We start from the raw sequence: 15,468 nt of genomic DNA on the forward strand, positions 1-15,468 counted from the left end.
CATAATGATGAGATACTGCCAGGTTCTAGTCATATTGAAAGTTTCAGCTGTCCTTGGTTGTAAAAGGGACACAATACGCTTCGTGTCACCCTCCAGCTAGGGGAACCTTCAGGACTGGAGGGAAGCATTCAGGCAGAGGCTTGAAAAACCAGTGTGGAAAATGCACTTGCATATCTTGCGAAGGTTCAGTCCTGAAGCTAGAGTGCAATTCTGTGACCAGGCTGGGGTCTTTCTGCCATTCCTGTCTGGGGTGCTGAATACAGAGGGCCAGAATGTCCTGGGAACAGCAGCTGGGGCATCCAAGATGGAGGGTGGTCTCTGGTGGCACTGCTCCTCGTGGAGGGGCGGGGTTGGTGCGTCATCTCACTTTTGCCACACAGCTTTTGTTGTGGAAGAAGCAGGTGCTTCGTCTCATAGGTATCCCTAAAGTAGAAGAAAATGGGTATTGAAGAATGTCCACACTAGGCCCCTGATTTAATATGTAGAGTCATCTGTGGAGTGGAAGTGAGCACTCCAGCCCTTCCGGCATGCAAACAGGTGCCTCCGGAAGCAGTGCACACGCTGGGCCTGCTTTCCTTTTGCCAAAAGATGTGTCCTTCCTCCTCATTCAGGGGTCCGTTAATTCCCCTGATGGAGATTTCCTGTCCCGACCTTCAGCAGAAAGGGAACACACCTGCTGCCTGTGAGCCTCCTTATTTAGACTCCCAGATCCCGAAGCTCGACCTCTTTAAAGGGGTTTTTAGTGCTGTGTCTGATTCCTCACCCGTGGTTCATTTCTTCCCCTTGGACCTCCATTGTGGTGTTCCCAGCAGTCCCCTCGTGGTGGCCGTCTTGTCTTTCTGTGTTCTAGAAGACATTTGTCAGGAAGTAGCACTAATACTAATCCAACCCAGGTGGGGGATTGGGTTGAAACGGAGGCTGAATATTTTGCACTTTTGATACTTGGGGGCAGGGCGGGGGGGGGAGAATAAATAATTTATTGGGCAAATTGTCTTAACTTTTTTTTGTATTTGTGATTTTGGGTTGGATTTTTTTGTTTGTTTTATTTTGTTTTGCTTGGACTCTTCCAGATTCGCAGTTGAAATAAACTATTTTAATGTGTGATCAGCAGGTGGTTTGGTGTTTTGAAATGAGTCTCTGTTGATGTAGCATGTGGGGCTTGGTGGAACCCCCACATTGCTGCTGCTGCTGCTTTCCGATTTCCAGATACCCTCAAAGTCACATTCAGCCGCTCTCTACACAGTCATGCATTGAAAAGCCATCAACTGCCTTCCTGGATGTTTTACTCTCCTCCCCCCCCCCCCCCCCACACACACCAGCTTCACACAACTCATAATTCATTTATGGAATTCACTGCCACAAGATACAGTGATGGTCAAGAGATGACCATCAATGGTTATTAGCCAGGGTAGCAAAATAGGCCCAGCTCCTACATGAGGCTGGCTGAGATGGTTGCCTCAGGCAGTGGAGCAGGAGACACCTACCTTCCATTTGCTCCTGCTGTATGAATGGGGAAAGCAGGAGGGTAACAGAGTAGAAGAGGCAAGCATCTGGCTTGCTTTTGTAGTGTTCATTTGCTTTATCCTTGAGCAGAACACACTAACTTAGTGTGATCTGATGCATGTCTACACAGCAGTGAGCCCCATGAGAATGTAGGATTGCAGCCTTAGCAAGTAAAAGGAACAAGACAAGTGCCTAATGTTTAACTCTTTAATGGTCATGTTGCTACAGTTCTTTCACAACAACTAAGATCCTGAATCAGCACCTCCATCCAGCTAGTTCCATTTGTCCAACTGGGCTTAGTAGCATTTCTCCAACACCACTGAGAAGAGTTTCAAAAGTTGTCTGCAGCATGCAAAGAGGGGAGTGGAAGCCTGCTGTTTGCAAAGAAAGGGCAACGCTTACTCCAGGGTTCAACTGGAGACACTAGCCTCTTGCTCTGCTCCTGACACTTCCTCTTCTGCTCCTTCAGGAAACTGCCTTCTCTTGAGTCAGACTGCTGGTCCAACAAGCTCAATATCATCTACTCTTACTAGCAGTGACTCTCCAGGGTTTCAGAGAAGGGCTTTTCCTCTCTCCAATTTTCCAGATTCATGGAGTTGAAGTGGCAGAGGTGACATCTTGTGTGTTGTAGGGAGACACACACACACACACACACGCATCTGGCACACTGCTTTGGATGTTGTGTCTGGCTGACCCCATATCCATAAGTCAGAGGTTGTACATCTCTGAACACCTGATACTGGGGACAAAAACACAAGAGAGGGCTACTGCTTTCATTTGGTGGCTTCCCTAAAACCTCTGTTTAGGAAGTGGGATGCTGAACTGGATCCAACAGATCTCTAGCTATGTTCTTAACCAGTGCTCTGAATAAATTTAGACAACATAAGCAAGCTAATTGCTTTGTCTGCAAAATACGTCATTCTTGGTTGAGGACTGGGCCTTACGTACGGAGCAACTGTGTCCATGCTTGATGCTAGATTTATCTTCTGTTCCCCCCTCCCCTCTTGATATGGCCCCCGGTGGCACTCCACTCAAACCTGCTCTGGTTTCGAAGCTCTCAGACAGCTGCTGTGGATTTTTCTCTGCAGTAATGAAAACTAGCAACTTCTGTTTCTACAAATTGAGATTTCAGATCTGTGGTGCAATGAGAGGCCTCTGCGATCGTCTGCGTGAAACAAACTTCACTAGAATGGCTTAGGTTGTCTTTACTCGAGGGAGAACGCACAGCATTTCAAACAGCAGGTTTGCTCCTAGCAGAGCTGTGTTACCTGTTGGCAAAAGGAGTGAAAACATCCTATAAACGACCAATAAACTGATGAGTGTATTTGCCTCGCTGTTAATAGACGCATGTTTGAAAATACCAATCTCTCCAGCTTTGGTTTAAGCAGGCACCGGCAATGAGTTGGTTCGGTGCAAGACCTAGCCATTGGGAGGGTGAGAGCTGGGAGAGTGCGGAGCTTGGAAAACCTGGGTTCAGATCTCATTCAGTCATTGTCAATGTTACAGCTTGTAAAAAAAAAAAAAAGAGGGCCCAAAGTAACTTGCTCCTTGGGACTGCTTTCTAACTGTGTAAGGCTTTTCAGCCCAGAATGGATCTAGTATGGACGCTTCCTAATGTCTCATCCAGATGCTCCTCGGATTTCAGAATTACTGGCTCTTACTTCCAAATAGGAACAAATTTATTAAGAATTGTCCATTGTTTCAAGTTTGTACGGAGCTCTGAGTGTGTGTGGTTTGTTTCAGTCTCATGGCTGGTGTCTGTACAGGTAAGACACATCCACTTCTTACACAAAGATCAGGCTCGAGCTTTAAGGTACATTTTTGTGTGGTGTTTTGCCAGTGTGCAGGAGTATGTGTGCATTAATAAAGCACTGCAGAAAAAGAACCTTAATGTCTGGTTAGTAAAACACTGCAAAGAAACCATCTTGATTAAGGGGGTGTGGGATACATCATAGCTTGAAATTCCAGAACAATAAGACTCATAGGTCTAAGCAAAGACTCCCAATCATTTGTGAAACAAGCACCCTCTGAGTTTGCTCAACTGGTGAATAGCTACTGCATTGTCCATGTACCCACCTGAAGCATCATATATCGGAGCCACTTCAACAAGGTCACCTCCAACAATATTAAGTCCTTGGCAGCCCCGAATGATCTCCAAAGCCTGTGAGAGAGCAAGAAAGGGCAAGTGGGAACCTCCAGCATTCTCCTACTGGCTTAAATGAGTAGAAGGAATATTTATTTTCCAGGAAATTTTTCCACCTTGGTGACTCGAATGGCCTGGAGATGATGCAAACACTGGGGAGCAAAAATGACCAATGGCGTTGCATGGGTTATCAGATCATAAGAATAGCCAATGAGATGCTTTCAAGAAGGCCCCAGAGCCTTCCCTAGCAGTGGTATTGAGGGGCATCTTGCCTCTAAATATGAGACTCCATTTTACCAACATAGTTAATAACCGCCATGGAGACTTAACTTTGCAAATAAGCCTAGAGCTGTTACCTCCTCTTGCAGCAGTGAGTTCCATAAGTTAGCCGCATATGGTGTGAAGCAGGTTGGGGTTTTGTTGTTTTTTTTCTGTCCTGAATCTATTACTAGTCACTTTCACTGAATGATGCTGAGGTGGAGAGGAGGAAAAGGTTTCTGGGTCTCCTCTTCCATGCCATGCATAATTCTAACAACTTCTATTGTTTCTCCATTCAGTTATCTGGATTCGAAACTACACAGCCCCCAGTGCTTGAGTCTTTTTTTTCACAGAGAAGGGGGCTGCAAACCTTTGTGCATTTTGATTGTTCTTTTCCATAGCTGGGCAATGAGCCTGGCAAGGTGGTCTCACCGTGCCACAATCCAAGGTCAATCAACTCTTACAAGCACTGTAGCAAATGCTTGGTTCCAACGTCCTACACCCATACAATTTGTTTACTTTGCATGCGTCTTACCTGAGCTGGGGTGAGGCCAGCGATCTCGGGTGTGCCAGTGCCAGGGGCGTAGGCAGGATCAATTCCGTCAATATCAAAGCTGATATAAATAGGCTTCTCCCCCATCTGCTTTCTCACCTCTGCCATCAAAGGGACCAGGGACTTCAGCCAGCAATCTTCTGCTAGGACCACTCGGAAACCCTGTTGGAATGGGAAACCGAAAGCCTAGGTTTTTGAACGGGGAATCCCAGGAATCCCCTGATTAGTACAGCCATCTCCCAGACCAGTCTGAGACCTCCCTGCACGCGCCAAATGGGTGTACCCTTTGTGTAGCACTTCCTAGGACAAATGGTGCTCTCCCTTACTGGCACACCAGCTGCCTCTCCCAATCCTTGGAATTGAAAAGGAAGTGGGGATTGTAAAGAAGAGGAAGTGTGGAGGAGATGAGAACTGTGGTACATCTAGTATGTACACAGTTCTCATCTCCTCTTGCCCACCCTCTTCTGTGCTTTCCCCGATGTTTCCCTCTTCCTTTTTGAAGTGGGAAGTGTAGTTCTGGAGGTCAGTGGACAGACCAGGGCATGTGCTCCCCTGAGATAACCACCTCATTTGGCCTCAAGAATAAGCCGGCTCAGTATACATCCCCTCATTATATTTCTTTTCTTTTTAAGCTTATTTCCTCAGCTCACCTTTTGCAGTGTCTGAGCCCGAGTACGAAATACCTTGCCTTGGACATCTATTCTGCTCCCACCCTGTCCTTTAAAATCGATAAATACAATCAAAGGCTGAATATACCTTTCTCTGGTTTTATTTTCCTTAAGAGTCTCATGCAATTTTTGTGTCTGCTTCAGTTGGAAGCAGGGACTTGTGTATTTTGGCTTTCTTTACATTTTAAAATAGCAAGATTCTAATCTTTATGGCTGTAAATAAAGGCCTAAAAGTGGTAGGCAGCACTTAATGAAATCTCAGAAGCCAGTGAGGGAGCTGAATGAGGCCTCCTGTAGGTGGGGCTCCAGTGCCCCATAGCTAAACAAAATCAGGGCAAAAGAGGCATACAAAATAAATAAGCCACTGTTCAGATTTCCACTGCTGAATTCAATGGCACCAAAATTGGGCTGTTTGGATGCAGAATTGTAGCATTTGTGCAAAATTGGATCCTGTTTATTTATTTTTCACATTTTTATACCACCCTTCCTCCAAGGAGCTCAGGGGGTGTACATAGTCCCTCCTCTCCTTTTGGCCTCAACAATCTTGTGAGGTAGGTGAGGCTGAGAGATTCTCAGCCAAGGTAACCAACATTCTAGTCCAGTGATTTTCAACCTTTTTTTTAATCTCAAGGCACACTAACAAGGCACTAAAATTGACAAGGCACACCGCACTGATAGCAGGGGTTCACATCTCCCAGTGTCCCTACTAACAAATGATCCTCCCCAAAACTCCCGCGGCACACCTGCAGACCACCCATGGCACACCAGTGTGCCACAGCACAGTGGTTGAAAATGGCTGTTCTAGTCCAAGGTAACCCAGGAAATTTCATGGCTGAGTGGGGATCTAAGTACAGCTCCTGAACCACAGTACAGATTACTACAGAACCGTCTTTGTGCAGCCCTGGTGACTTGAGACACACAACAGTGAACAAATATTAATAAGGTTATTTAAGTGGTTTTACCTGGTCCCGGCAGTACTCGTAAGGGCCTAGAGAGTAGGAGGAGCCTCGGATTCCAATCTGAACGACCCGCTTGCAGTCCAGGAGCCCCTCCTCCACACAGCGCCGGAACGGGGTCCCATGATAGATTTTCTCCCCCAATGCTTGATCTCCTGTGTCCGTGTGAGCATCCACGTGCACTAGTCCCAGGGGGCCGTATCTGATTGAGAAAGAGGAGAGGCCACATGCACCAACTGTGCAATCTGTGATTAGGCTCAAAGTCCTTTAATTTCTCAAGTAACATGCCACAGAAGTGTGGTTGAGAGGGGTGGAGAGTTGAGTGCAGTGCCAGGACGTCTGTAGTTAGAAGGGGGCAGTAGGAGAGTGCTTTATTCAAAGGATCTTAACTGAAGAATCAGGCACAGCAGGAGGAAAACTGAGACATTTGTATAAGGGCATAAATGCCAGTCTGTCTATCCCCAGACACTGATGGATAGGAGAGGACGTATGGAATGGGTAGCTAAGAGGGTGGATAGAAGGACGAGACTGGATCAGAGAGGCAAGTGAGGGCTTGCTTCCTGCAATTCACAGGATGAGAACCTCCAGGAGACACAGGTTAGGGAAGAGGGACTGACTTCTGAGTAAGCATATGTACAATAATCTACCTTTTGTATATTATAAATATACAATTTTGTAAATACTAATATTTATTTGGGATTTTTTTTGTTCCAACCTCTCAATTTTTGTACATTTTTTTCATTGCAATCTGTTCCAAGAGTTTAGGATGAAATAGCTTTGTCTTTTAATGTCCTTTAATAGCTTTGTCTATTAATGTCTTTTAATACAGCAATGGGGGTGGGGAGGTGGGAATAGATTAGGACCAGGAAGGGGGCTGTATCGGTGGCCACAGCACACATCAATTTCCTAACCCCCTTCCCAGCCTCGATCCCCCAACCTGGGTCCATGTGGACTTGTAGAGCATGCACATTTCTGACTAGACCTAGTGGGCTGGCAAGGGCTTACTCCAGGGTAAGGGAACAAATTTTCCCATGCCTTGAGGAGGCCTCCAGAGGCCAAAACCCCCCCACAGGATACAGTGGATGCCACGCTGGCACAGCTGTATCAGATTGGGCTGTCATGTAGCTAGAAAAGTATTGGTGGTCAGCCACCTATCACAGAAACTGTCTCAGCTGCCTGTGCTAAGCAGGGGTTGGACTAGATGACCTCAAATACCCCTCCAAATGTTCTACAATGCATACTGTGGCTTTGAAAGTGTGTTCTGGGGAACTCCGGGCTTCACTGGAAACGTATTTTGTTCCTCATCTTGAATTGAAGGAAGCATCGCTGCTGGTCTTTGAATGTGGCTTGGAGGCAGGATTAAACCCTATTCAGTGTGGTTTAATGTTAAACTTATTAACTTTGGTAACCAAGCGCCGAGCTGCCGGACCCCTAGTCCTTGGCGCAAACTGCTTGCTGTCACAGGCTTTTCCTGTCCAGACTCACTTTTCTGCAATGGCCTGCAGGATGGGGTACGTTATCGTGTGATCTCCACCTACAAGGACAGAAAGGCAAGACAATACAACAGTAAGGGAGTACACTAGTTTGTCTTTCATCCAGCAAGTAGATGGTGGTTTGAATAACGATGGCTACAATCCTAGACACACTTTCCTGGCCCAAGGGCTACGCGGTACCTCCAGTTTCAGGGTCAGTCTGCCTCCCAACATCAATCGCAGGGGAGCAAGGGAGAGAGAGGGGTCTGCCTTTCTCTCCCGCTTGTGGCCTTCCCAGGTGGCAGTTGGCAGGCCACTGTGGGGAAACAGGATGCTGAGCTAGATGGACCCTCTTGGGCCTGATCCAGCGGGGCTCTTCTTATGTTCTTTAAGTTTCCCGGCAGTGGCTTTTCTTCCTCACCTCTAGTCAATGGCTCTTCCTCCCAAGGTCCCCTACCTTATTGCAGGGAACTCTTATGTACAGGGGAGGGTGGAAAAAGGTGGTGCCACGAGACAGCTGCAACATCACTGTCTCCTCTCCACACCCCCACCCACATTCAGCTTGGAGTTGAGCATGTCCATACTTTTAGCCCAAGTTCCCCAAAGTCCCAGCTGTCAGGGCCACATCACTCAGCCTTGGTCTTATGGCAGGTTCAGAGCAAGTCATTGACAGAACAGCCATTGGCAGTCCATCCTCATTACACGTACTCTGGTTCCCGCAGATTTGCTAATTGGCAGGGAACAAGACTGTGACCTACATCATGCCATCCGCCGCCTGTTCTCAGCTATCCATGGCCATTCTGAAGCTATCCACAGCCATCCTGCAGCTCTTCCTTGTGGTTATTTTGCAGTGGCCATTTTGAAGCCATGAGCAGCCATTTAAATAAAGCCCCTGCAGCCATTCTGAAGTCAACCACATCATTCTGAAGCTATCAGCTGCTGCCACTCCTGATCAGTTTAGCTACCTCTCCCCCAACCCCACTGGTCCCACAGAATCAATGATTCAGTATCTGCTGATTTGATATCTGCTGAGTTTCCCAGGAACCTAAAATGTACTCAGCTGGATGCAGCCGATGAGCTGCAGTTTGGACACCTTCAGCCCCCCATTCTTCTTGTCCACACTCCATCCTCTGTTCCATCCCCATCTTCCTTCTCAAATCCAGGGGGGCGAGGGGCAAGCAGGCAGATGAATGGAGGCAAGCCCTCCCCCCCCCCCGTTATCCTCATGGAGGCTGACCCTGCAGGCAACCTCCTCTGCCCTGCACACAGCCATCTTAGATTGCCCGTCTGCACCTTACCCAGAGTCAGGGGCGTGCAGCCCTCGGCCACGATCCTTTGGAAGGCTTCTCGGATTTGCCGACAGCTGTCCTTCAGATTATACAGGTTGACGTTCACATCACCGATGTCGGCGACCACAAGGGAACTATAAGGATCGGCACCTGTACTTGGGTTATACCTTCTCACCATCGCAGACTCGGCCCGAATGTGGCGAGGACCAAACCTGAAAGAGAGAGCCTGTGGGACACCCGATTCTTGGATACATCTGGGATGAATGCCCTGTGTGTGTGTGTGTGTCCCAATTCTTTGCCTTTTTTCTGTTTTTGGACACTGTTTACGGCACAATTGCAAACCTCCTGGGCCGGTGCAAGGGACTTGTCCCAGCGCCGGCGCTGTTAGGATTGTGCCCTAAGGCTGCAATCCTAGTATACACCGTTACCTGGGAGTATGTTTCATAATACTAGTAGGGCTTAATTTGAAGTAGACATGCCTAGGAGTTTACTGGAAGCTACCAAACCTACACGGAAGCAAATAAACAAGGAAAAGGTCGAAGGTTGAGTCTGCTTAGCCCCATCCCATAATAAAGGTTTTACCATTTAACTGTTACTGGCCATGATACTACAAATACTGTACAAGACAGTCAGTTGGCCGCACTGAAGTGGCTTCCTTTTCAAGATATTCCAAGTGTAGTGTTTTATATTATATAGGATGCTTGTGGCTGATAGAGATTTTAGAGGGTTAACTTATCTTCTCTAGTTTAAGAAAAATAACTGAAATTGGAGCCAAGAGAATGACTGTTGTTCCTCTCAAAAACAGGATAGGAGAGTCATTATATCAAAGTGACCTAAAGAGATCATGATTGGCAGAACATGTAGATCATAACTTTCCCAAAGGGAAAATTCCAGGATCTTGTATAACCCTTGGTGTGGGCCAGGAACATTCTGAGATGCAGGGCAGAATGACCTCCTAATTAGAGCTGGGACCATGCACCAAACCTGTCATAATATGCCCAATAAGGAGGTGGAAATGACATACAGTGTCACATGGGTAACTTGTTTATCTCACATTATTTAATGTTATTTTCTGGGTGTGGTTCTTTGAGAAACAAGAACAGAAATGAAGAGTGAACATTTGTATCCAAACTGAATCAATTGGCTTGTGTGTAACTTACTATTGTAGAAATAAAGCCTCCAAACCCTTTTAAAAGGTCTGTGACTGTTTGGCATTGCGTTAGTGAAAAGAATCTGAAAATCTTTCCAACATGGCTTGACTGTTCTTCGTGTCTCATAGACTTTGCTGTATTTTCTATACATGTATTTTATATTTAATGCCATATTTAGCACATGGCAATGCCAAATGGCCAGTGCCCCAATGGCACCAAGTCCCAATCCAGAATGAGAACATACTGGCCAAATCCTCTTCCGAGTAACAGAAGACACACCATGTTTTACTGCACCAAAAGGCTGAAATAATTTAGTCTGCAAAGTACCATCAGTAAAACAATCCACAGTTACAAAGTCTAACAAGAGTGAAATTGAGAATAATCTCCATGTCCAAAGATTAATATTTCAAAGTAGCTCTTGAGTGGAACGTCACCTCTTCTTCATGCTCTCAGATGAGAGAGGGCTCTTCCAACCTGGCATGATGCCTGCCACACGCTTAGGAGCAATGCCTCTATCTGTGTCTTCGTTTGGCCTCGGTGCCCCCACTTCTGGATCACACACTCCATCCCGCACCAAGCTCCACCGCTCCTTCTCCTCTTCCCAGATTTGCAAAGAGGAAAATGGAGAGAATGAGAGGGTAGAGTGGTGAGTTAGAGCTTCACAGACACTCTAGCCCTCTGCTCTCCTCTCCTTTCTGCTCCATTTTCCTCTTTGAATCCAGGGATGAGGAGCAGAAGAGGCCAGGAAATACCCCTGCAAACAGTGCAAACGTACCTAGAGGGGACAGGGGGTGAACTGCACCAGGTGACATCCTTGGGGGGTGATACCACACCCATGTGATACTATCATGTGGCAGTTGCAATCATCATGTAGTGATAATCAGCTCCCAGATTTCTCAGTCTTAGAGATGGCCACCAAAATGACAGACTGCTGCTTTTGCTCTCCTCCCTCTTCAGCTCTGTCCCACTCCTCCTTTTCCAATCCAATGGGGGAAGCACAGCGGAAGGAATTGAGTGGATGGAAGTGGGAACCCAGGCCAATCCGCTGCCTCAGCTGAATGGATGGTCTGGCCCTGTTTGGATAGGTGTTTCAGAAACATCCCTGGCCCCTGCAGAGATCCTCCAAAGACTACTGCTTCATTTCAATGCTTAGATTCTCAGCTGAGCCTGGGTCTCCCAATCTGTCTAGTCTTCATCCTAATTAAACTCCCCCCCCCCCACTTACCTGGCACCAGGACGGTTGGAGGTCCCCGTGTCAAGAGGAACCCCAACAAAGGCAGCATCTAGACCTTCTGCTGTGGCCTGGATGGGAAGCCTGAACATAGTACAAACCCCAACTGGCCTGGCCACAAACTCCGCACTGGGTGGGGTGTTGAAGCTGGTGTTGGAGAAGAAGCGGCAAGGAGTACATCTCCCAGAGCAGAAACCTTGTAAGAAAGAGCCATGCTGAGCCCTGGGTGGGAAGCCAAGGCAGGCCGAGGCAGCTGCAGTTGGAACCTGGTGGCTAGCATTGCTGTGGCTGAGCTGAGTGCAAAGCCTGCCTGCAGGGGCTCTTCCAGAGAACAGAGGCATGCCGAGGGAGAGGCTGTTTCTGCAAGCCATTGCCCAAAATAGGGGTTTGCACCCAAAGAAACGGAGGCTCTCCATTCTGCAAGCCCAAAACGCTGTGCACTGCAACTCCCTCTGGGCTATTTTAAGGCACGGTCTGTCTGCAGGGAAACACCCTGCCTGCTGGTCCTGCCCCCACCTCCCCTGGCAGGATCAAAGGGCAGAGTGAATACACAAACACCTTCAGGAACCCTCCAGAGCTAAGAATTCACACTTTCAACACAGAAGCACTGTGTGTGTGCCTTTTATGATTTTGCAACCATCTGCCACAGGGGCTGCTCCCTGCAGCCCTGCAAGCAGTCATGGTTGCTGGCCCGAACACGCAGCCCTTCTAGGCTGGCAGTTTGCTCTATTGTCCCTGAGCTGGGGGGGGGGGGGAGTGCAGCAATGTTGGTCACAGTAAAGAAAGGTTTGGGAGGATACCTTGGCCACGTTGGATCAGATGAGTATCCTGCTTCCCGCACTGGTCAGCCAATGAGCAAGCCTACAAACTAGGCAACAAGCTGATAGCTGCCCCTGCTGTTGACCCCACTCCAGCAACTCCGGAGATCCCATTTCACCCTCACAGCTGTTCATGAACCTATTCTCCTCCATCACTTTGTCTAACCCTCCTTGAAAGCCAGTGGCCAGAATCATACCTTGTGGCAGAAAGTTCTGGACTTGAGCATTATCTGAAGCGGCTCTTTGTTTTGGGCAGGAGGTCTGGTCTACAGGGTAGAGCCTCCGTCTGCCTGAAGATAACATCCACAAGGTCACCAGTTCGAGGCCACCGGCACCGTGCGACCTTGAAGCAGCTGGCAAGCTGCAGCTGAGCTATTCCATCTGCTCCAAGCGTGGGAGGATGGAGGCCAGAATGTGAAGCCAGATCGGAATGAAACACCTGAATGTTGTGGTTCTTGAAAGAAAGAACCTTCTTTCAAATTGTAAAAATCCCTATTTAATAAGGGATTTATTTAATCCTTAATTAAATCCCTTATTAAATTAATTTAATTAATTTATTTAATTTACATAAGCCTGCCTATGTAAACCTTGACTTCCGACGGGCGGACTTCCCTCAAATGAGGAGGCTGGTTAGGAGGAGGTTGAAAGGGAGGGTAAAAAGAGTCCAGTCTCTCCAGAGTGCTTGGAGTCTGTTTAAAACAACAGTAATAGAGGCCCAGCAGAGGTGTATACCGCAAAGAAAGAAGGGTTCCACTAAATCCAGGAGAGTGCCCGCATGGCTAACCAGCCAAGTTAGAGAGGCTGTGAAGGGCAAGGAAGCTTCCTTCCGTAAATGGAAGTCTTGCCCTAATGAAGAGAATAAAAAGGAACATAAACTGTGGCAAAAGAAATGTAAGAAGGTGATAGGGGAGGCCAAGCGAGACTATGAGGAACGCATGGCCAGCAACATTAAGGGGAATAATAAAAGCTTCTTCAAATATGTTAGAAGCAGGAAACCCGCCAGAGAAGCGGTTGGCCCTCTGGATGGTGAGGGAGGGAAAGGGGAGATAAAAGGAGACTTAGAGATGGCAGAGAAATTAAATGAGTTCTTTGCATCTGTCTTCACGGCAGAAGACCTCGGGCAGATACCGCTGCCCGAACGGCCCCTCCTAACCGAGGAGTTAAGTCAGATAGAGGTTAAAAGAGAAGATGTTTCAGACCTCATTGATAAATTAAAGATCAATAAGTCACCGGGCCCTGATGGCATACACCCAAGGGTTATTAAGGAATTGAAGAATGAAGTTGCAGATCTCTTGACTAAGGTATGCAACTTGTCCCTCAAAACAGCCACGGTACCAGAAGATTGGAGGATAGCAAATGTCACGCCTATTTTTAAAAAGGGAAAGAGGGGGGACCCGGGAAACTATAGGCCGGTCAGCCTAACATCCATACCGGGTAAGATGGTGGAATGCCTCATCAAAGATAGGATCTCAAAACACATAGACGAACAGGCCTTGCTGAGGGAGAGTCAGCATGGCTTCTGTAAGGGTAAGTCTTGCCTCACGAACCTTATAGAATTCTTTGAAAAGGTCAACAGGCATGTGGATGCGGGAGAACCCGTGGACATTATATATCTGGACTTTCAGAAGGCGTTTGACACGGTCCCTCACCAAAGGCTACTGAAAAAACTCCACAGTCAGGGAATTAGAGGACAGGTCCTCTCGTGGATTGAGAACTGGTTGGAGGCCAGGAAGCAGAGAGTGGGTGTCAATGGGCAATTTTCACAATGGAGAGAGGTGAAAAGCGGTGTGCCCCAAGGATCTGTCCTGGGACCGGTGCTTTTCAACCTCTTCATAAATGACCTGGAGACAGGGTTGAGCAGTGAAGTGGCTAAGTTTGCAGACGACACCAAACTTTTCCGAGTGGTAAAGACCAGAAGTGATTGTGAGGAGCTCCAGAAGGATCTCTCCAGACTGGCAGAATGGGCAGCAAAATGGCAGATGCGCTTCAATGTCAGTAAGTGTAAAGTCATGCACATTGGGGCAAAAAATCAAAACTTTAGATATAGGCTGATGGGTTCTGAGCTGTCTGTGACAGATCAGGAGAGAGATCTTGGGGTGGTGGTGGACAGGTCGATGAAAGTGTCGACCCAATGTGCGGCGGCAGTGAAGAAGGCCAATTCTATGCTTGGGATCATTAGGAAGGGTATTGAGAACAAAACGGCTAATATTATAATGCCGTTGTACAAATCGATGGTAAGGCCACACCTGGAGTATTGTGTCCAGTTCTGGTCGCCACATCTCAAAAAAGACATAGTGGAAATGGAAAAGGTGCAAAAGAGAGCGACTAAGCTGATTACGGGGCTGGGGCACCTTCCTTATGAGGAAAGGCTACGGCGTTTGGGCCTCTTCAGCCTAGAAAAGAGACGCTTGAGGGGGGACATGATTGAGACATACAAAATTATGCAGGGGATGGACAGAGTGGATAGGGAGATGCTCTTTACACTCTCACATAATACCAGAACCAGGGGACATCCACTAAAATTGAGTGTTGGGCGGGTTAGGACAGACAAAAGAAAATATTTCTTTACTCAGCGCGTGGTCAGTCTGTGGAACTCCTTGCCACAGGATGTGGTGCTGGCGTCTAGCCTAGACGCCTTTAAAAGGGGATTGGACGAGTTTCTGGAGGAAAAATCCATTATGGGGTACAAGCCATGATGTGTATGCGCAACCTCCTGATTTTAGGAATGGGTTAAGTCAGAATGCCAGATGTAGGGGAGAGCACCAGGACGAGGTCTCTTGTTATCTGGTGTGCTCCCTGGGGCATTTGGTGGGCCGCTGTGAGATACAGGAAGCTGGACTAGATGGGCCTATGGCCTGATCCAGTGGGGCTGTTCTTATGTTCTTATGTTCTTAAACCGCCTTGAATAAAGTCTTGAATAAAGACCAAGAAAGGCAGTATATAAATACCTGTTATTACGAGTTTATTGCTACGCTTATTGCTTATTATTATCGTATTATTGCTACGCTCCTGGAAAGTCTGGCCTGCTCTCCACCTAAGTGGTGGAAAACTGCAGCTCCCATCACCATTAACACTGCAAGCGTCTCAGTCTCTGCCCCATTGTTAGAACATAAGAACATAAGAACAGCCCCACTGGATCAGGCCATAGGCCCATCTAGTCCAGCTTCCTGTATCTCACAGCGGCCCACCAAATGCCCCAGGGAGCACACCAGATAACAAGAGACCTCATCCTGGTGCTCTCCCCTACATCTGGCATTCTGACTTAACCCATTTCTAAAATCAGGAGGTTGCGCATACACATCATGGCTTGTACCCCATAATGGATTTTTCCTCCAGAAACTCGTCCAATCCCCTTTTAAAGGCGTCTAGGCTAGACGCCAGCACCACATCCTGTGGCAAGGAGTTCCACAGACCAACCACGCGCTG

General features: G+C 47.6%; 1 protein-coding gene across 1 annotated transcript; it reads right to left on the reverse strand.

Annotated features, from left to right (window-relative positions):
• Window positions 1-2,697: 2,697 nt before the first annotated feature.
• AGMAT (agmatinase (putative)) lies at window positions 2,698-11,565 on the reverse strand. Its single transcript, XM_066637417.1, has 7 exons — window positions 11,219-11,565; window positions 8,852-9,054; window positions 7,567-7,615; window positions 6,088-6,283; window positions 4,440-4,619; window positions 3,580-3,664; window positions 2,698-2,771 (listed from the first exon to the last, which is right to left on the reverse strand). Exons 1-7 carry the CDS (start codon window positions 11,563-11,565, stop codon window positions 2,698-2,700), a joined length of 1,134 nt encoding a protein of 377 aa, XP_066493514.1.
• Between the last annotated feature and the right edge of the window lie 3,903 nt (window positions 11,566-15,468).

The sequence above is a fragment of the Tiliqua scincoides genome, chromosome 9 (genome assembly GCF_035046505.1).
Source record: "Tiliqua scincoides isolate rTilSci1 chromosome 9, rTilSci1.hap2, whole genome shotgun sequence".
Classification (NCBI taxonomy): Eukaryota; Metazoa; Chordata; class Lepidosauria; order Squamata; family Scincidae; genus Tiliqua; species Tiliqua scincoides.